Source organism: Varanus komodoensis, unplaced genomic scaffold (assembly GCF_004798865.1).
Source record: "Varanus komodoensis strain SLA01 unplaced genomic scaffold, ASM479886v1 scaffold5, whole genome shotgun sequence".
Taxonomy (NCBI): Eukaryota; Metazoa; Chordata; class Lepidosauria; order Squamata; family Varanidae; genus Varanus; species Varanus komodoensis.
In genome coordinates, this window is record NW_025336087.1 from 14,638,886 (window position 1) to 14,661,031 (window position 22,146).

The following is a 22,146-nucleotide window of genomic DNA, read 5'->3' on the forward strand; positions in this document are numbered from 1 at the left end:
GTGGTAGAAAGGCTGGCAGGGCCAGAAAGCAGTTCTTTCCTCCTCTGCCTGTCTGCCAGTAGTTGATCTGCAACAGGTGCTGGATGAGAAACAAGAATTTTTTTAAAGTTTTATTTAGAAATATGTTTTTGTAGGGGGTAAGGAATGGAGATCTTCACTGGAGCTGTTGGAAGACCCTATGGGCACTGTGTTAGGGGCCCCTGCATTACATTACTGGAGACACACAGGTAATTGTTCCATTTAGGACTGAGGCTTACCTTTTTCCAGGTTCCTGATCAGATTACAACTTGCTATCAAAAGGAGTTGCCTTAGAAATAACCTTCCAACCTTCTTAGCAAAGAAAGAACTGAGAACTCGTCTGTTGCAAGAAGCAAGAAAAACGAAACTTTTGGAGGAAGGAAATCGTCTGTGCAATGCAAAGGGAAGAGCATAGGAGTAACTTTCACTTCCAATACTGGCTGTCTACTAAGCATTGCAGCATAGGGAAGTTCCATTATTGCTTTTTCAGGGAACCTGCCATCACAAGGAACAGAAGTGATATTTTCAAACAGAGAAATGAGATTAAAAGAAGTGTGATTCAGATCTGAATTAGTTTTTTTCCACCCTTTACTTTTTTCTGGTCACCTATTCTTCCAAGTTTATCTTCTTTAAAGCTTATTCTAGTCCATTCTTCCCCACTTTTAGAGAAGACTGTCTGAAGAAGAGAATGGTTCTGGCATTGGTTTGCCCAAGAAACAGGAACAGGCAGCCTTTAGGGTAAAGGTGATGAACATTTTCATAGTGGGAATCAAATACCAATTTGGGAACATTCTTGTGAACACATATTCTAGCCCTGGGCTCTTAGACACAGGGAATAGTGCCAAGGAATGTGGATGAAGCCAAAGCAAAGTGGGCAGCCCAGATGTAATTCATATCAACTTGGACCTTTTCCCCTCAAGGATACAAGCCACAGCCCAACTCCATCCAAGTGTATGCAGGAAAAAGCTTCACTATATTTTTTCAAACATAAAAAATACAGCTCACTTCTAAGTTTAAAGATATTTAAAGTGCTTGATTGGAGATTAGAACTGGGGTGGGGGGGCGGGGAGGTCCTTAACAGAGTTGGATGGAAAGGGGCCAAAGTTTGCAAAAGCTTATGGGCCAGGTACAAAATACTCGTAAGCCAGACTGTAAGTTCTCCCATTCTGTTGAAGGGCATGTTTATGCCAGTCCTAGCAGTCTTCTATCTGTAGTGTTCACAAATGCTGCTCACACCATTTTGTAAGCATTTGAGGCACAGTCCTAAAACATTCAGTTGCCAGAAGTCCTTTTGAGAAACCAAAATCTAAAACTGTGCTTAGTAATGTGAAACAACCCACACAGTTTTATCAAAACAAATGTAGTCATGCTGGTCCATGAGAAAAAAAATCCAAAATTCAGAGTTGGGTAATATATTTATTAAACCACCCAGAATGCCACAATATTGTGCAAGCTTTTGACTTCTCTGGAGCTCTTCCTCAAACTACTTGGTTCCTTTGTGTGCCACCCCAACTGAGGCAGTGCATGAAGGCAATTCACTTGGCAGCTGCTTGGAGAAGTAGATGCTATCAGGCTTCAGGGGAGTTCCTGTCCTCCCAGTGTCGTCCAGCCTGTCAGATTGGTCCAGGGGAGCAATTTAGGCACCAAATCAAAAACGGTTCCTCATCTGCAAGCTAGTGGTTGTGCATTTTTGTGGTCCTTCTGTCTATATAAGCTTCCTCCTGATGATCTAATTTTAATTCAGAAAAAAGTCATTTTGGCTGTGAGGAATGATAGGGACAGTATTTTGGACATGCTCAAATACTGGAGAGTCCAGTGCTTCAGGTGACTGGAAGTATGATTTTTGTGCCTAGGTACCACATCTGCTCTTCTTTGCTCCTTTATACCTCTCCACATCACCCTTCCTTCTTTGTCCTCTGTCAGCCAGCTTTTAGTGAAAGAGAATCCAACTGCAACCAGAAGCATTTTGCTAAACTTGTAACTCACTCACAAAACCTGGAACACCATCAAAGAGGCAGAAATGTGGATTTTTAAAAAATAGCTTTAGTGTGAAAAGTGCTTTGTAATCTTTGACTATTGTGCTTTCACACAGTGCCGTGTGTCAAAAGAGCTTTGTGCCCCCATTTTTCAGACAAAAGTTCCCCTGTGCTACACACCTAAATAGTTTTAAAACTATTCCAAAAGAGGTTAATATCTCATAGGGATCTTCTATCAAAAGGGGTTGGGGAAGTATATGTTCTCCCCTTTCAACACACCAGAGAGCAATATGTATTTTAGGAAAAATGTAGAACCTTAAGTTATAAGGCTTTCTTGCCTCAGGGTATAACACACACACACACACACACACACACACACACACACACACACACACTCAAACTCACTTTTCCCCAAGCATTTGATCTGCCTGTCAAAAATATACTGATTCAGAGGTAGAAATACAACTCTTTGCCTCAGCAATAAGGAGCAGACCATATACTCTACGCAGTGCTTGCTTCTGACTACTGAAGCTGAAAAACAGTTGACTTTAACTTAAAACTTCCTTAAGTCTGTAAACATTCCTACAGGAAAACGTGCAAACCCTAAACCTATTTACTGAAAGTGGGATTTTTAGCTACCTGGCATCCATCTCAAACTCGAACCACACTGAATAGAACAGAGGAGCAGCTTCATCATGAAAACCAAGATTCTGAGGGGGCATCAAAGCGGGAGTTTGCATCTGTTCAGATCCTCTATATCAGCAGTTCCCAAACTTTTTCAGGCATGGAACCTTCCTGGATATTTTTTTTCCCACAGAATCCTAACTCTGTCCCTGATTTTTACTAAGCATTGTGAACCCACAAGGTTCTTTTATCTGTTCCTATTGCCCAAGTGCTTTGCATAACTTAGTCAGTTTAGAAATAAAGAGAAAACATTTTAAATATAACAAATAAAGCAATTATATGGAAAAATCCCAAATGAATTCTTTCAATTATTCCAATCATAATTTCAATTATAATGGAGTCCCAGGAACCAAATGATGTGATGCATTTCCTTGTTTGGTAGTTGGACGATAAAATAGTTGGTCTCATGTGGTTTCATTTTAAAATCCTTTTTAAATTTGATTTTTGAGATTTTTCGCAGAACCCCTAAGGAACCACTGCTTTACATGATATTGCTGACTTTAATTAAACTTATTTCTATGTAAGTGTGCTTTAACCTTTTCAAAGAGGCAGTCTTTTAGAATATATATATTAAAACAAGACTCATAATTTTAGTTTAGTGCTAGTTTAACACTTTAAGAGACACAAATTGGCACATCATTCAATTCCAATACAAATGAAACATTTTTCAAAAAGTTAAGATACGAGTAACTGTGTACACATTTCTATATTACAGAACAGGTACAAAAATAATATTTATATAAGCATGCAGCTAGGTGTTCTCCCTCCTTTTTAACCAATTTTGCCTAAGGCCTTCACTGAACAGTTGACCTGAATTCTCTGTCCACAGGAATGTAACAAGAAGTGTTGGTCAGTGGGTGGCATCACACACAGGGAGGAGCTGGGTGCTTGTGAATGCAACCTGGGCAGCAGTGCAGAATATCATGAGCAAAAAGATCACATTCTACACAAAACACACTTTGGCAGACTTTACAAATATAGACCTGGGGAAAAAAAGAGTTGAAATTTAAAAGTTGAATCACAACAGATAATAGCACTAATTACTGCTTCATATATACACACACACACACCATAGAACATTGCACATTAAGTTCATGTGATACTCAGCCAGCGTGCACAAGGCAAGGCTGATGCGCACAAGTGACAGGGCCCTCAGTAGCAATCCCAAAACTGTGCAATGCCTGACTTTCCCTTTGCCTGTTCTGTACCTTCTCCTTGTAACTGAGATTGTAATTAGATTACGTCTTTCAGAGCAGGTTGCCTAGTCTGCCTACGATCAGACTGAAAAATCTAAACCAAGTATTGCTTTCCAAAACAGATTTGCATGTAAATGGGTGCATGTGCACATGTGTGCATACCCTTTTTGTCCAATTCTCTTCTGCAAAAGCAAGCAGAAAGAGGGAAGCAGAAGAATGGTAGCAAGCAAGCAAATGCAGGAGTTTCACAGTTGTGCAGGTATCCTCCTCCCTAAGCATGTATGTGTCTGCCTCCTGTCTCTCCTATGAACAAAACAGTCCCCAGAAATCACATGAGTATTATACCAGACAGTTTAAAACAAATGGTGAGGTGGCAGAATGGGGCACAGCAAATGGAACAGCAGCACTAGTGGTACTTACATCTGACCCCCAACCATAGTACTATTCACTTGGTCCCATTTAGCCACCTTCTCAGGGTTATTTTTTGCAACTGTCAGGGAACTACCTTAACCACAATGGTAAGTGGTTGAAAGAGGACAGTAAAATTAATATCATCCCTTTCTGGACTACCTGAAGGCTTAGGGAGGTGTTGAAAATGGAGCAGACACTCAGAACTGTCAGTTTAATATTTAAAAGCCAGAAGATCACATTGATAGGGAAAGATATTTTTGCGTTCCCCTTTGGAGCATGTACCTGCTCACAGCCACTTTCATCTCTTAGGCAGAATGGTCTCCTTAGAAATGCTGTTAGAATGGCTACAGGGACTCTGGTCTAGGTAGAAGGGAAGCTGCTGGAGTCCAGATAAAAGAACGCTAAAGCCTACAGTTTGGAAGCTCCTATCCCCAGGACTAGATTGTGTCAACTTTTTAAATGCCAGACTCTGCTAGGAAGCAAGTTGGGCTGGCCTAGGTATATACCGCATTTCGGTGTATTTGTTGTGGAAGTAGCTTATCTAGTTTGAAATATGCAACTGAGTAAAACCTAGTGTCTTTATAAACTTCTATGATTTCTGGTTAACTAATAGATGATGCAATCAGAAAAATATATTGATGTTTTTAACCAAACGAGCATATCACATATTAATGTGAATGTTACTGTATTACCAAAACCTCTTCTACATACACGATGAATCAACGGGCTGATGCATTAATCAGCTCATATCCCCATTTTTTGAGTCTTCAGTGAGGCATTCCCAAAGACTATTTGCAAGAAAAGAAAACCAATTTGATGCAGAGTTTATAGGCTAAATATCCAAAACTTACATGTTGATCTCTGATTTCTCCTTGGCATCCTTGACAATAGCTATTCAATGAGAATATTTAAAAAATATCTATTAGTGAAACTACTAAATATGACCCATGTTAACCCTTTAATTCCTATATTCTAAGTATCTGTAATCAAAATAATACATACTGTTTCCCTGTTTATCAGTGCCTCCCCTTCCTCTGCTGACCCTGCTTTGTGGAATTACATACTGCATATCCTCTGAGCAAAATCTGATCTCTTGTCATTTGTGTCTTGTACATGGGTGATATTATGTAAACACAACAACCACCACTGATCTTGTCACATCCATAAGGTGCTAACTGCTTTAAGCACAGGATATGATATCATCAGAACCAGTACTCAAATGCCAGGTATATGTTTCAGCTATGATAACCACCACCTTCAATAAGGATTCATGATGCACAAATAAACACTCAATAGTCCAAAATGTAAACCACATATATTAGAAGGTTTCTTAGGGATTCTTTCTCACTTTGTGCCTACACAAGAAAGTTCTTACATGATGGGCTCTTCGACAAGATTATGAATGGTTTACATTTTGGACTATTGAGTGTTTATTTGTGCATCATGAATCCTTATTGAAGGTGGTGGTTATCATAGCTGAAACATATACCTGTCATTTGTGTCTTGTACATGGGTGATATTATGTAAACACAACAACCACCACTGATCTTGTCACATCCATAAGGTGCTAACTGCTTTAAGCACAGGATATGATATCATCAGAACCAGTACTCAAATGCCAGGTATATGTTTCAGCTATGATAACCACCACCTTCAATAAGGATTCATGATGCACAAATAAACACTCAATAGTCCAAAATGTAAACCACATATATTAGAAGGTTTCTTAGGGATTCTTTCTCACTTTGTGCCTACACAAGAAAGTTCTTACATGATGGGCTCTTCGACAAGATTATGAATGGTTTACATTAACATCTGGGCTCTCTGAAATGATATAAACTGCCATAGCAAGAGTGGTAGGCTTTGACTAAAAAAAACTCAAATACTATTAACACCAATGAAAACAGAAAATGTTTTCCCTTGGACATTCTTTTTTTCTATGAAGAGTGTCCAATTTAGTACCACTGCTGAACAGTCCATGATGATAGTGAATAAAAACACATAAAGGTGTTAAAAACCCACTTTTCAAAAAGGATTGACTGATTTGTTGACCAAAAACTTCAAACCGGTAAAAACAGTTAACTACATCTGTATCTACCTATTTAAAAGTATTTCTAGGCTGTCTTTAAGGATGAAACTCTGTCAAGGTGACATACAATTTAAAAACCAGGTAAAATGGATAAAATTAAAGACATTCCACAGTAGAAAGATCACCAGGAAGCCATGGCTTCCGAAAGGAAAATAGTCCCCAGCAGCTAATGGCCATTTGCTTTATTCCTCAGTAGCAGAAAGCCTCAGTAGCCCTGACTCTGAGACCACTCTTGAAAACACATAGCAATTGTCCAAAGAAATGCTGCCATCTGGTAAAAAATGAAAATGTTGGAAATGTACAGTGACTATCTGTGTGCTCACCAAGGGTTAAGATCAGTCTGTTGATCAAGTAATTAAGTAGTTACATGCTGGAAACATTTTAAAGTTCAAACTACTAGGCAGCAAAACAGCTGGTCCGGCATTTACACTGCTCATACCAGATGTCTTTTTACATACCGCTCTCCTATATATTGGTCCAGTGGGATTTCCTGAAAGGCATCCAAAGGAAAGAGATGATGGTATGATCGGGCCAGGTGGGGAGCAGATACTAGAGTAAGGCCTAAAAAAAGTATGTTATTTATAAAAAAAATGTTTGCAGAATATTTCACAAGTGCTGTATCAATGATAACTTTTACATAATTCATTACAAATATTCCAACTTTTGTCCCCAGTAAAAGTCATTCACAAAATATAGTTCTACTCTTCTCCATTTAAACTTAGCCCTGCATCTGACTGTGACATCAGAAAGATATTAAATGAGATTTATGAGCATCTGCAGAGTGAGTTCCCCTTGTAACCAAGTAATCACAACCAATACCACCTGTGATTAACATGCAAGACTTCTAGACAAGATATAGCTCTCAAGTAAGCCTGATCAATTATTCCACTTTGCTTAGAAATTAAACTTCAGAAATGTACACTCCAATAATGTGATTCTGAAATGTTGTTAAATGTGGCTAAATCATGGCAGATTTAGTAGCAATTAGACTTTCTATTCCAATGAACCTACCTTTCTAATAGGCCAGTAACATCTGCAGACTGTGGACTAATTTACTTAAAATACCCGCACAAAAGTTTACACTTGTAACACAATTTTAATTCACTAAAATAAATGCACTTTGCCCTCTACCCAGGGAAACTTAAGTCTTTTTTACTTGATTAGTAAAAAATGCACCCAGGTCATGAGAGTGGTTTTCCTATGACTCCATCCAAGCAGCTCACTGCAAATTTGTACTTGAATTTCATTTCAATAATCTGCAAGAGATCAACTAGATTTCTGTTTTGATAATCTGACCCTTGTGCCACACTACACTTAAGGCCAGCAGCTAGAAATTGAAGACAAATTCCTTTCTCTCTGTGATACTCATTAAACTTCAATGAGCTTCGAATACAAAAGAAATCTTGCATGCTAACATTCATTAGCATTCTTCTACATATTGCAGTCCGGAAGCTATTCTGCACTTGCCCTGCAAACTAGGACTGGGTTTTTAGGACTCTTTAAGTGTTGACAACTAAAACTCCCATGTGCTCTGGCCAGCCCACATAAAGCAATCATGGGAGCTGTAGGCCAAAACATTTGGAAGGCCACAAGTAGCCCACAACTGCCTGTGTTTTAAGAGGCCCAACCATACTAATCACATCCAGCACATTAACTTCACTTAAGTTGGAGTTTTAATTATCTGAGGAGGAATCAGCTGAGTAGAAGCAGCAGACTCCCTGAGGGCCAGTCACATCTACATTCTGGAAACTCTGAAACAGCCTGAGGCTGGAATATTTTCTAGTGTGCATGAGATAATTCCAAAGAATAAGATGCTGGATGTTTTATGAAAGGTGGAGAAAGTATAGGAAAATATTGGAAGAGTTTCTACATAAGCAGCACCTGTTTCACTTCACTTCAGCAAGAATCAGATCCTGTGGTTGCCATTCCTGCTTACACAGTTAATTGTGCTTTAAGCAATGACCAGTAAAGTAAACATATAAAGGCACAGTTACTCACCACAAACTTTGCATTCCACTGGAAGCTCACAGTATTTGGCTCTGCACTGGGGGCAGAAATATCCTCCCAGTGTAAGGCCCGGATCATTGATATTTTCCAGGTGCCTATAAAAAACCAAGTATTTTTCCCCTGAAGATGTTGTACAAGAAACTTTTTGAAGAAAGTTTGCATAGGGTTATTTGTGGTGGTGACAGATGACATGAAGCCTCTACTAGACTCTAAAGTTAAACTCTTTTAAAAGCTATCAAAGTCAGGGAAACAGCAAACTTTCCCAAGAGCTGAAAAAACAAGCACATTGTCCCAGCAACATTACTGTAGTTTGCTAAAAAAAAAATGTGCTTGTCATGCCATGGAAAAATATCTGGGTTTTCCTCAATGGCAAAACTAAAAGTTATAAATTAATTATGCAATGAAACCCATCTGGAAAAGCTTTTCTAGGCACCCTGGCTCTCAAGTGTTCTCTCAGAAAAACAGTTGAACTAGAATTCCAACTTTCATAATGTGTAGTGGGGCCTTGTTTTGGCTACATAGAATTCAAAACCTAAACAAAAAAGGGGTAAAACAAACAAACAGGTATTAGGGAAAGAAATGACAGCACAGCAAAACCGCTCTTTGTTCTGACAGCTGAAGAGACAAGCAGCTACTGTTCACTGGAGTTTGTCTCTAAAGCACCTACACCTACTGAATAAAAGATTTCAGATAAATCACTGGCTGCCAAATGCACTAACTTTTTATGCCCTGGTCCATATAACGTAATTTTGCATAAGTCACGTCTTACTTACGCCATACTAAAAGATGGCTTTGCATCCTGATCAGCCAATGATGCAATTGTGTGTTGTGGAAAGCCTAAGGGAGAGAGAGAGAAAAATGTAGTAGAAGCTTTGACTTTGAATTATGCCTCAAATTTGCACTTAGGTATAATTTGGGAAGCAGATAGATAGGAATCCACACAGGTTGTAACAGTGCTGTCTGTACATGAGCCTTTTCTTCTAGTATTTTCTGGCATAACGGCTGTTCCTTCTAAGCATATCTACCTAACAATACGTGTTGTATGTTCCTTCATGGCTTATAATGAAGATATTGTGACTGAACCTCAGCAAAACTATGTTACAAAAGACAATCTGATCTGTAGTAAATAAATTCTATGGAGAGTTCACATAACCATTATCTAAGACAACTGTAATATTACCAAGTAGTCTAATGCCAATTACTTCTAGCCACAACATACAACTAAAATCCTCTAGCTAAGACACTAGTGCACAAGTTACCTGGCTTTGAATTTAAAGCCAGTTTGGATGTGACACTATCATTGTTAGGAATCAGGCCATCTCTCTTGTGCTCACCAGACTTCTTTCCAGAGTTTGGCCCTGGCCACGAAGTGAACTGAGCTGCAATCAAGTCTGCAAATGCTCAGGAACACACACAGCTTTTTGCCCAAAGTAGGCAGAACTCCATTTGCACAATGGATTCACAGGTAGTGTGTGACCAAGCTGGACTCACCAGTTTGCTTGGATTCACTTCCTGACAGAGACCCATGAGAATGCTTGGTGTAAGGCAAACTCAGGACAGAAAGAAAGCAGGTTAGAGTACAGGAAGTTGAGCCAAGGAAATCTGATGGAATCCCACACCCAGACCAAGTCCCTCATGCACCACCAAAGATTGTTTAGGATTACAAGGATCAACTACAGTGAGTCCTGGTCTTATAATCGTTCCGCTCCTTTATGTGTAAACAGGGTCAGGAAGCAAAGAATTCTACACAGATCATTATAGAAAACAGAATTCTTACCCATTCGAATAAGGGAGCTTTCAGAACTTGAATTGGCTGGTGGTGGGCTGACATGGTGCATCAAGAGCTCCCTATAATGACTTTCATCTAAAATGACATGGTAAGTTCCTGCCATACAATAAAATAAAAACAAAAGTTTAAAACTGAAAGCAGCCTTGTGACTAGCCACTTACTTGGTTGCCTATGGTAGGAACTGTCCAGGATAGACCAAGTAAGGAAGTTCTGAAAAAGTGAAGGTGGGAGTATTTTGTTTCTTATGACTAATACAGGGAAATGTGAGCAGATGGCTTAGCAAAATGCTTTCTTGACTAGTGCCTTGTGAACCTATTTGCATGGTTCACTAAGAATATGTCTAACAGTGGCAATGATTTAATAGTAATAGTAAAGTGAAAAGTTTACTCTCACACCATTAGAAATGAAGAGATAAATTTTTAAAAATGGATAAGCCTGAATAGTCATGACTGTAAGATGTATGAACTATATTAAAATGACTACTTATGCAATTACTTTCAACTTCCTTTTTATAGCTCTGCTTCCATCTTCCTCAAGTAGCCAGTGTGGTGTAGTGGTTAAGAGCATGGGACTGGGACTCAGACAATCTGGGTTCTAGTCCCCGCTCAGCCGTGGAGCCAACTGGGTGACTTTGGGCCAGTCACAGACTCTCAGCCCAACCTACCTCACAGGGTTGTTGTTGTGGGGATAAGATGGAGGAAGAGAATGATGTAAGCTGCCTTGAGCCCTTTGTAGGAAAAAGGCAGGATATAAATCGATAAATAAATAAATAAATATCATTTCCTATTATCAAAGTACATTAAATACAAGCACATTTTTTGCTACGTAACAATTAAACTTAACATTTATTTTGAATACATGTTTTTCATTTATTTCCAATCAAATGAGCATCTCACAACAATTATTGGGCAGAATAATACTAAAGGTACACTATAAATGTAGTATTAGTAATGGTACCTTTTCTAAAATTGTAAATATACATTATTCATAAGCATTGTGTAATGTGACTGCATATGCAATTTTAAAAAATGAGAACAAGAAAAATATGATAGTGATACGTTCCCATAGATGATCATTTATTGGCCCGCATTCTAAATATATAATAACCAGCATGTGGTTAGATTCATGTATGTACACACACACTTGCTCATACACACACACACACACACACACACACACTCACATGCATACATATACATACCACCAGTTTCCCGGGCAAGCACTGTGCAAACTCTAACTTCAGCTGAAAGTCCAATAATAGACACTCGGATCTTAACTGCCTTTAAACACTGCATGAAAACAAAACAGAAAAACACATTGAATGAGAATGGAAAACTTTGCAAGACACAAGACTTTTCAGAATTTTATAACAAATAGGTAATCCCAAGATGGTCTTCCCAGATTATCTCAGTTGTCTAACAAATGCAGCATTCATTTCACATTTTTCGTATTTAAAGAAAAACTCTTCCATACCTTAATTAGATCATATATATTGGAAGGATCACATGTTGTTAGGCTGCTGAATATTACTAAAACTTCTCGGCTTGTATGTCCTGGCATGTGCCTGTACAAATATTTCATTTAAAATAAAAATAAGAAAAAGAATGCCAAAAAACTCAAATTCAAGGCAGAAACAGACTGTTTTTAAATAAATGATGTCAGGAATGTATTTTATATTTCAGCTCCAAAGAGATTAGCTAAAATTCAACTAAGTTCCTTCTTATGTGAAAGAAGCAAACCCAACTGTGGATGCACAGAGATGAAGTGGTGCATACATACAGGATGGAGAGTATATAAATATATTTGTATTTATTATTTAGTTTGAATGGTCACCATACTGGTTAAAAGCAAAAAAGAAATAAATCACATGGCCCTTAAACATTTCCAAATGTCACACAGAATATCTTAGCAACCATATTTCTGCAGCAATTTTTAAGTGGCAAAATGACCAAGAGGAACCATCTATGAGGAGCACAACTTTGAATTCCATTCCAGTATGCAGACATGGTTTACATAGTTCAGTTGTAATAACAGACTAGCAGGGAAGGAATCTGAATATACAGAACACCCTATGAAATGAAATATTGATTCTTATAAGCAACACTTCATTAATAAAGTACTTGACCAAATTCATTCCTCTTGCTATAAAAAGGAACCAAAAATGAAACAAAATGACATTGTACGTAGCCAACAGGTACTTACTTTAATGTCTGTGTAGCCAAGTTTAAGGCATTATATAGGGAAGGCTCTCCTAGGCAGGTCATATCTACAGTTTTTTTCAGAGCAGCTATATGTTTTCTTGGATTCCCTAAGAGAAGAAAAATCACCATTATCACATTTAAACATAAAGATAAAAAAGAACAAGAAACTACACTCTTCTGGTATCACATGTTCCCAAACTTTTTCTACTATAGGCCTATCATTAAAATGCTGATGAAAACACACACAAAACCCCCTTTATCTTTCCAAAGTTCTCATTTCCCACCTCCATAGCCAGCCTTGCCTTTGTCTAAAGCTCATTAGGCCTAATCTTAGGTAGCTTCACCCATACTTTGAGTTAACAGAGTTCCATCACCTGCCATCATCAGCATTCTTTGGCTAAATAAGCCTGCAGGAAGAAGTTGTATAAAAAACAAGAACTGCTACTGCTTCTTCTTTTATGGAATAAGTCTGGCTTTCCCACCATATTAACAGTGCAGTTTACCAGTGAAGCAAATAACAGTAGAGTCATCATTCTTGTTCATCTCCACATGTCTCAGGTGGGCTGATGGAATTTATTTCTTAAAAGAGCTTCTTGCACATTTGTGCAATTGAAGGTTCATTCACTGCTTTATGTAAATGGCAGCACAAACATTGAAAAGCTGCTCCGAGCAGTAGATTTGTGATGTTGCAGGTGCCAACTGATCAGCACAATACAAAGCCAAAGTCCTCTGTAAACTTATCAAGCTTGGGAGTACCAGATGACAGTCCACTGTTATGGCAAATGAAAATCCAATGTAATTACTCTAACTGATATGATTCCATTTCCCTCCAGTTCAAAGCTGGACTTAACTCATACAGAAAAATCTGTATGCTTCCAGTCCCAATTCAAGATGCTGATCTTAACCTGTAAAGCCCTACATTGCTTGGGACCACAATTCCTGTTGAAGTGTTGGGACCCAACCCTGATCTACCTGGACATTACACTCAACCTCTGGGGCTTTCCTCCAGGTGCCAACTCCTTAAGAGACTCAGAGGGTGGCAACTGGCATGGCCTTTTCTGTGGTGGCTCCCATATTTGGAACCACCTCCCTGCTGTGGCAAGCCTGCCACCAAATTTGCCATCTTTTCAGTGCCAAGTTAAGACAGCCCTCTTTAAAGGTGGTCTTTAAAGATTTCCCTGGTCATCCAGAAGCCTGATGAGTTTATTCAGGTGCCTTTTTAATTCCTTCTTGTCCAGGTCTTCTTCATTATGTTTAATGTATTCTAATACTATTTTATTTAATTTAAAAAAAATTTAAATGCTGTTTTATGTATTGCACTTTATTGTTATTATATCCTGTTGTGAACTGCTCAGAGAGCTTTGCCTACAGGCAGTACAGAAATGTAAGAAATTATCATCATGATGAAGAAACAGTTTTCATACCTGAAAGTTCAGTCAGTTTTTCAGCCCTTTTACCTTTAGTTATGATAATGCCAATCTGAAAGAAAAATGTATGCTATTAAAAAGATTCACATGGCAATAAAGTTTTCATAATGTTTGCAGCCCATTAGGGTGTCCACTGTTATTTCTCCTTGACCCACAAAATCTACTGCTAGGAACAAGACTGAGTTAAAGCTGAGCATTTATTTATTTTACTTTTTTAGAAAATTTCTAGGCCTCCCCATTCGCCAAAGCCTCGGGGCGGCTTACAAATAAATAAATTAAAATACATAAATAACAATATAAAATACACATAACTGTATAAAATAAGTCGCCCTGGCCAAGCATGAAATGTATGAGAAAACATTTTTGAAATTTCCTGTAGTTAGGTCACTGACTCTACAGCATTTAGAGATATTGCACTGCCTATTGCATGATCATGCTACAGAAAACATGGAATTTGATACTGCAGATTTCAATATCCAAATTCTCTTCTTTCTATGTTCTAAATAAAAGTTTCTAGCCCATAAGACTGCAAAGACAGGCTTGAAGACAAGTGATACCTTATGAAGTCAGAATCCAGAGAAGGATTACACCATAGGTCACAGCAAAAATGAGCTTAACATAGCAAGATATTTTCAAGAAAAGGAAAAGATCTAACTTATTTGAGGGCAGGAAAGGAATGAAATCAGAAGCCCAGTGGTTAGGGGCTTCTAAGCAGCACATAGCTTCCTGCTCTTCCCTGTAACTAACCAAAGCAGAATAAATTGTGCAAGATCAGTGCACAATACACACTTATATAAGCTGTAGCAGTGAGCCCTATTCAGTTGTTTTCTGGATCGTACATTTAGAATCACATGGAGCCAACAGAAAGTCTTCCACCCTCAGTCCATGCACTGAAGTAATATCTGAAGAGGTCTTTCCCCTTTAAATTTTCCTCTAAAGCATGGATAGAGGAGCAGAGTCAACTCAGGATACAATGTGGGGTAGGAGAGGACCAGCAGGCATGGCCTAGCTCTCTTGCTCCATAAAACTGCAATTACATGACTGAGAATTCTTAAATAGGGTTCTATGCTTTTACTGATGCAGAAATTAATTATACTGCTTCTGTGTTTTGATTTTTCAGATACTGTGCTGATTTTTCAATTACTATTATTGAGAAACAAAGTATGCATTGCTTTTTCTTGCATTTTTTAAAGTTCACCATTTTTGCTTCACCATTTCCCAGGAAAACTATACATTTAAATGAACAACTGTTCATAGTCTTCAGGTAAAACAATTCCTGGAGCTTTCCTGCTTCCAGAACAGTATACATACCTGACTAATAGGATTTTGGTCAAAATATTCTTCAACAAAATATTCTAGTAGCTATAGAAGGTGAAACAGTTAAAAATCAGTACAAAATTGATGCTTTACATATCACAATTTATAAACATCTTTGCAGCTGTATTTAGAACAATTATTCAAAACAGATTTATTGTCTAAAAACTATGTCTACTAGTAAAACCCACAAATTCATGGTTAACATTGCTATTCCAGAAGCCACTTCATAGTAAGATCTGAGTGTTCTTATGCTTATGAGAATTAATAACAGTTTATTGGAATAAGACCTTGATTCCTCTCTAGCCTGTGTAATCAACTGTCCCATTTGTAAAACGTAGTTTCTCAGTTCTACACAGTTCATGTACTTAATTAAAAGCAATTATGGCTGCAATCCTATGCTCACTTACTAAACTTACTTACTGAACACAGCTCAGGACTGCAAGACCTGACGGAGAGCCTCTTTGCTATGAATCTACCCATTCAGTGCAATCAACATCTGAGGCTCTCCTCCGATTGCCTCCTCCAAAAGAGGTTGGAAGGATGATGAAGTGGGAGACGGCCTTCAAGGTCATTGTCTCTCCATTGTGAAATGCTCTCCCAGTGATGTCTGCCTTTTGTCAACACTTTCATCTTTTAAGCTCCAGGTTTAGTGTTCCTCAGTTCCCAGGCATCTTAGAGCACTGTACTTTCATACTACGCTGCCCCCTGCTCCAGTAACTGGACTTCTCCAGGTGGTTGTCAGCATTCAGTTAAAATGGAATTGAAGCACAAATAACCTCTTCAAAACCAATTACCTTTAAGGTACAAGTTAGCCTGTTGGGTTTTAAATCTTGGTCTTCCATCGTTCTTGATCCATCAACCACTACATATAGGTGGCGCATCTACATCATGATTTTTAAAAAGACAAAATTAATACCAATTATAATATTTATATTGTACTTCTAGAGCAGCATTGCATATTAGGTAAAGGTAAAGGTTTCTCCTTGACATGAAGTCCAGTCATGCCTGACTCTTGGGGGCAGTGCTCATCTCCGTTTCCTAGCCGAGGGAGCCAGCGTTTGTCTGCAGACAGTCTCCGTGGTCACGTGGCCAGCATGACTAAACACCGAAGTACACGGAACGCTGTTACCTGCCCACCGAAGTGGTACCTTTTTATCTACTCGTATTTGCGTGCTTTTGAACTGCAAGGTTGGCAGGAACTGGGACGGAGCAACGGGAACTCACCCCGTTGTGCAGATTCGAACCGGCGACCTTTTGATCAACCAGCCCAGCAGCACAACAGTTTAAACCACTGTGCCACCTGCATCCCTCATTGCATATTAAGCTATTATAAAACACAACTCTAATACTTAATTATAGCAGTCACAAGTTCATATGGAGATACACAGATTATCAGAAATAATATGATATTGAATCTCTTTTACTATCATTCTTCCTTTAACAGTTACTGACATGTATCTGAGAGCTGCAAGCCTATGCCCAGTTAGTCAGCAATCAATTGAACTTACTTCTGAATAAACATACATAAAATAAGATACTGTAGGTCTCCAATATAAATTTACACAGAGTGGACAGTAATATCCAATGAGAACTGTCCCTTTTACAATTGTCTCTGACTGGCCATCCAGCATTTTAGTATAATATACTAAAATGAACATCGATTAATTATCTCTAGAAGGTCGAATGCTAGTTACAACTCCACCATGTTCACTCAAAGTGGGGAAGAAAATGAAATGGTTTTTCATTTTCAAAACTTAGGGATATATACAAGCCAGTCAACGGTTAGAAGTGAAGCTTGCCACGAAAGCAATGGGGAGCTGGCAATTTCAAACCCAAAATAAGCAACAACATTCATTTCCAGAATGGAGAGGTCAGAACCTGCAAAAGGAACTTCTGATGACTTGTCCTGATCTGTAAATAAACAAACCTGCTTCTTCTGGCGTTGCTTTTAAAGCAGCTAGCTTCCTGCAGCACAAACAGTTGTGCAACAGGCTGAGCAGGAAAGTGGGGGCAGTGTTCAGTACTGCTCTAATGTTGTTGGTCCACTGTCGAAAGTCAATAATAATTTCTGTTTAGAGAGAATTCAGATGACTTCTTGTAGACTTGAATGGATGGATTTGTTAAAATCATGATTTGTAGCTTGTTCGTGGCAAAAACCTTGTGCAGCCCCCCTAACCGGCCTAGATAGATTATAGCTGGGTGCCTTTCTAATTCAAGGGGCCTGGTCCAGTCTGTTCAGATCTGAGGATCCTTAAGGACAAATGAAACCATCTGTGTGAAACATGCCATACAGATTATTCAATATAGTAATGAAATATAGATGCAGAACAGATGAGAGAAAGCTCATTCTGCCCTTTTCTGTGGCTGTACTAGTTCTCTGAATAGGTCAGCGGATGCTCTATGAGCCTCCAAAATTGTCTGGGCAAGAGATGCATCAATTCCTCTTCCCAGGCCAATAATAAAAGACAATGTCTCTTGCCATGAAGTTTGTAAAGTTTATAAAGTTCTTCTCTCACACTACTGCAGAGTCTATTAGCATGCATGCAAGTTCCAATCCTCTTTCTCACAGCAAAGCTGCTTTAGTAAAGAAACTAGCCATGTTCTTACAGCAAAAGCAATCTTTATCTACAGGAAGATAGAGAAAGACAGCTTCAAGGCAATTATCTCTGGTACTCTTCCTGACAAACTAAAGGCATAAGGCCTTGGTACAGCTCCAAAAATCTATCCTTGCTTCTGGACATGGGAGAGTTCAGTACACTTCCTGCTGAATAACCTATCTTAAAAATCTCTTGGCCATTAGTCTGCTAGAACCCATTCAATACAGATGCCAACACTAGCCAAACTTTTTGGACAAATGGTGCAGCTGTTCCTCCCACATAGTCAAATTGCCAAAAGCGAAATGAAACTCAGATAAGAGGAAATGGTTGACCATGCCCTTAGTAGTTCCCTGTACTAGCCAATTTTATTCAATATGCTTCTTTCATGTAAGTAGCTTCAGCAAAATAGGTTTCAGAGCAAACTAGGAAAAGAAAGCATACCATTCCAAGTCGCACTTGGCCATGATGTTCAAAGTTTCTGTAAAACAAGAAATACTACTACCCATTAATCACTGCTATAGCACATTATTCTAATGTGACAACAGTGCTAACATAAATTCTGTTGTGGCATAAAATATAATTGAAAATAAATAAAACAATATTTTATTATTTTATTTTGTTTTGGCTCTTATATCCCATTCATTAGCACAGAGCTTTCAAAATGAAAATCACCTCTAGTGTAGATACAACATATATCCATGTATATATACCCGAGCACAACATTCCTACAATACTTCATGTCATACCGCAATATTTTCACGTTTATGTCTTTGAGAATTAGGAGGTAGTTCCCATTTTGTTATTGTACTTTATGTTGTGATTTAAAGGATTGCATGGCACTCTTAAAAGGTAAACATAATGAAGGAAAAATATTTTTAAAAATTCAAATGTAATAGATTTTTTTCAATGGAATTTATTTTTCTAATAACCAGAAGCTAATTTACAATAAAGACACATTTGCTGGAAATATGTAAAGTAAAATCCTATTAAAGATTAAGTATTTAGCTTGAACCAATCTGTGACCCCCAAACCATTTTACCTCAATAATTAAAACATGAATTATGCTTCAGCAATTCTCCAAAGCATTGGAATGTTACATAAAATTGCAGTGTTGCATATGTATTTATATATATTTAGTGGCAACTCCCACTGAGTTCAATAGGAATTACTTCCAAGAAAGTGTGTACTGGATTACCACCTAAGCCATATACATTTTGGAGAATGTTCATGTCTGTATGTCAGTGACATTATTTTTCCAGGACAACAGATAGTTATAAGAATTTTGTAACTAAGAACAACTGCCTAAGGTTTTTTTCTTTCTTCCTCCCAATTTCCTTCCCTATTTATTCTCTTTTGGCCCAAATAGGAGTACATGCCATGTATTTCAGATTGTAAGTCTGAGAATATATTAAGCTTTCTAAGTTCGTCTTGAAGCTTTTTTCACCTGAAAAGCAGGATTAATAAATAAACAATAAATTACTATTTTTACAAGCTGCTAAGCACATACTTTATGAAGAGTTTTAAAACAATGTGATGAAGATGGATGTTAATGCCATATTGTATTCACCTAACTGGCTTTAATTTGGAAGTTGGATTTGAAACATTTTAACCATATCTTGAAACAATACACTAAAGCGCAGTTGATTCTCCAGTGTCATGTATATTGAATTCAATTTCTCATTGAACTGCTCACTGAATAGCTAAGAGCTTACCGTTTTCTCTTGGCTTTATACAGAATATCCTCTATAGTAGCTTTCAATGATCCAGACTCATCTTCTTTAAGAACTTCCCTAGAATAAAAAAGAGGAGAGGATATTATAATATTCATCCAATGGAAGGCTGCAGTTCTTAAAGAATGAAAAAAATACATAAACATAAACTTACCATGTTCTTTCATAACCCCCTTCCCACCGTTTCGTTCTTTCAGGTTCATCATCCATTTCTCTATCCTCCTAGTTAAGACATGAATAAAATTATTATGTTTTAGTTAAAATAATATTTCAAGACCCCACAGTGGGATATACAAGGAATAACTAACAAAATACATGTTGCATTATGATGCATGGATTGAATCTATGAGTAACTACGTCCTGCTATATGCAATGAGGCAATCATTTACTGTTTAGCATATGTCTTGAGACCCTTGGTATTGGACAGATATAACAATGTTTTAAATAAATAAATGGTCTGCACAGCAGGAATACACAGACTTCAGGCTTGCAGAATCTACTTCATTTTTTACTAGAATCAGAGCCTGGTAGGAAAGGGTATGCACTTAAAATTAAAGAGTTCTGTAGTTTATTTTTGGAGACCAAGACTGAACAAATCTCACAGTCCTTCCACATAAAAATCCAGTACTAGTTATCCTAGAATTTCTTCCCTATGGCAGTTTAATTTAGGATGATGAAGTAACATTGCTGTTGCTATTGTTAAACAATTGGGATTCAGAAATCCTTGCCTAATTCCTCACCCTGCTATATCAAGCAACTTAGTGTAGCTAGCATGACAGCCATTATAAAATCTGATGAGGCTTTAAGATGGGCAAAGGTCACAAAGCCCCATCCAAGACACTAAAATTAAGAATAAGAAAGAGGATTGGAATCAGCACACATCACTAATGCCATTCACCTGTTTAATTACAGGTTGGGAGTGCCAACTCGTGATGAATCATGGGCAACTTTTGGATGCCAAGAAAATGTTACCTATGCACACACCCTCCCAAAGCATACACATAACACTGCAGCTTAGAGAATTCTACTACTTTTGGCAAGGCATTTCTCTGTAATTATACCGACTTAAGGGACAATCCTAGGTATATTTAGCCAGAGTACATCTTACAACTCTCAGCATCCCTCCAAGTAGCCACGGTGGCTGGGGCATGCTAGATATTGTAGGCATTTTTCCTGTCTAAGCATGGATAATTTACACTTCTAAAACGTTTAAAATTCAACTCGGAAAAAAAGAACGAAAGAAAAGCACAACGGGGAGCTCTGTAGTATGCCTTGCCGAGAACTAATAAAGACAATTAAACAAGTTTTGTGTTTATGCCCCGCGAGGAGGAGTTCTACAGATCTTTAAAAAAGATACTTGCAATAAAACCTTAAACACTGTCCTAAATCACAATGTTAGACCCTTTGAAACTGAGAGAGTCGGAGAAAGTCATGTATAATTACCCTGTCAGGCACCAGGCGGTTCCCTTTCGTAGAAGCAGGAGTGAATCGGGGAGACAGGCGTTTTCCCTCACTGCCTCCCCTGGTCGTGAAATAGGCTAAGAGCACTCGAGTTTGTCTGTTCGGGTTGTCGCCTCTCTTCCCTTTTCTTTTTGGGCCAGAAAATAAGCGAGAATGAGAAAGAGGTCCGCGTGTGCTTCCTCAGAAGAATAAGAGCGAAGAACAGAGTCTGCACGGACTTCAGAACCGCGCTAGGAAAACAGCCTCTATGATTAAGTCCAATCCTTGAAACTTTCCGGTCGCAGCACAAATATTAAAAAGAAGGGTTCCGCTGTGAAAAGGTTTCGCGACAGGCTGATTGCGGGGGACTGGAACGGTGGTATCATCTTTTTAAGGGCACGATGTCTTATTATTAGTCTTATCCGTTACGCTGGATAGTTTATGAGTACAGACTGTCGCTAATCTATCCCTTGGAACCTCTACGGTGAAATCTTTTTCATTGAAACTTGGGAGTTGAAAATAAGTTCAGTTTTAGACGGAAGGTTCCCGTAAGGGTCGATGGTGACTTTTCCTACTTTTCTTCTTGTTCTGTCTCGTGGCCTACGGTTGTGCGCGGGCTCCCCTATGGAACGTGCTAGACAGGCAAATTTAGATCTACACGCTTGTGCAAGAAGCTAAGACTTCGGGTGGGTTTACGATCTCAGCGTAACTTTTTATCCTGTCGGGAGCTACTTTTAGGAATCAAGGGAAGAAGCAAGGATTGCTTCAACTGTGATTGCGCATCATTTCCCTCCCCCAAATAAAAGGTAGGAACATATATTCGACAGAATGGACGTGGGACATATTCTCGTGCAAATCTTTTCCTGAGGGGTTCTTCAGCACATATGACCCTAATGATATCTACAGTACAACCCCGTACATAGATACCCCAAGGTAAAATGCGAATAACTGCAGTCTTTAAAAAGTGCAATCCGGCTACATGCAAATCGTGCTTTCTGTGTGTAATTGAGGTGGAAGTCAGAGGAGCAAAAAGTGGTGGTTGTGTTTGGGATTTTTATCTGAAAATCCAAACCAGCCTTATTTACTCATAAAATGGCAATTTGTTGTTGTTGGTAGCCACGAAGTCACGTCCGACTTATCGCGACCTCATGGACAACATTCCTGCAGGCCTTCCTGTCCTCCACCATCCCCTGGAGCCTACTTAAGCTCACACGTTGGATTACTTTACCAAGATTGTTATAAAGGAATTAGTTTAAATGGGCAG

At 38.5% G+C, this 22,146-nt stretch overlaps 2 protein-coding genes across 3 annotated transcripts in view; both read right to left on the reverse strand.

Moving 5' to 3' along the window:
* LOC123031443 (NLR family apoptosis inhibitory protein) overlaps nucleotides 1-943 on the reverse strand; it is a 33,501-nt gene extending 32,558 nt beyond the window's left edge. The window contains exon 1 of the mRNA XM_044446431.1: nucleotides 258-943. The gene's annotated coding sequence lies outside the window, so the exon portion shown is untranslated. The remainder of the gene's footprint in view (nucleotides 1-257) is intronic.
* A 2,323-nt stretch (nucleotides 944-3,266) lies between these two features.
* Nucleotides 3,267-21,126, reverse strand: LOC123031476 (general transcription factor IIH subunit 2). 2 transcript variants are annotated; one of them, XM_044446496.1, is made up of 16 exons: nucleotides 20,886-21,126; nucleotides 19,597-19,664; nucleotides 19,425-19,502; nucleotides 18,154-18,190; nucleotides 15,910-15,996; nucleotides 15,110-15,160; nucleotides 13,796-13,850; nucleotides 12,373-12,478; nucleotides 11,644-11,734; nucleotides 11,372-11,459; nucleotides 10,159-10,266; nucleotides 9,155-9,218; nucleotides 8,373-8,476; nucleotides 6,833-6,864; nucleotides 5,137-5,176; nucleotides 3,267-3,661 (listed from the first exon to the last, which is right to left on the reverse strand). In XM_044446496.1, exons 2-16 carry the CDS (start codon nucleotides 19,650-19,652, stop codon nucleotides 3,648-3,650), a joined length of 1,011 nt encoding a protein of 336 aa, XP_044302431.1. In that variant the 5' UTR covers nucleotides 19,653-19,664; nucleotides 20,886-21,126; the 3' UTR covers nucleotides 3,267-3,647. The 2 variants fall into 2 exon arrangements, with proteins under 2 accessions (XP_044302431.1, XP_044302430.1); XM_044446495.1 differs by having other exon boundaries at nucleotides 6,833-6,935.
* Nucleotides 21,127-22,146: the final 1,020 nt, after the last annotated feature.

Excerpts from the sequence above, each read along its gene's own strand:
- LOC123031476 (XM_044446495.1), bottom strand. The coding sequence starts at position 19,652 with ATGGATGATGAACCTGAAAGAACGAAACGGTGGGAAGGGGGTTATGAA. Across the intron at positions 8,477-9,154 it reads AAGCCATCTTTTAGTATGGC|GCACCTGGAAAATATCAATG; the intron begins GTAAGTAAGACG and ends GGTTTTTTATAG. Across the intron at positions 5,177-6,832 it reads GACCAATATATAGGAGAGCG|CTATTGTCAAGGATGCCAAG; the intron begins GTATGTAAAAAG and ends CTCATTGAATAG.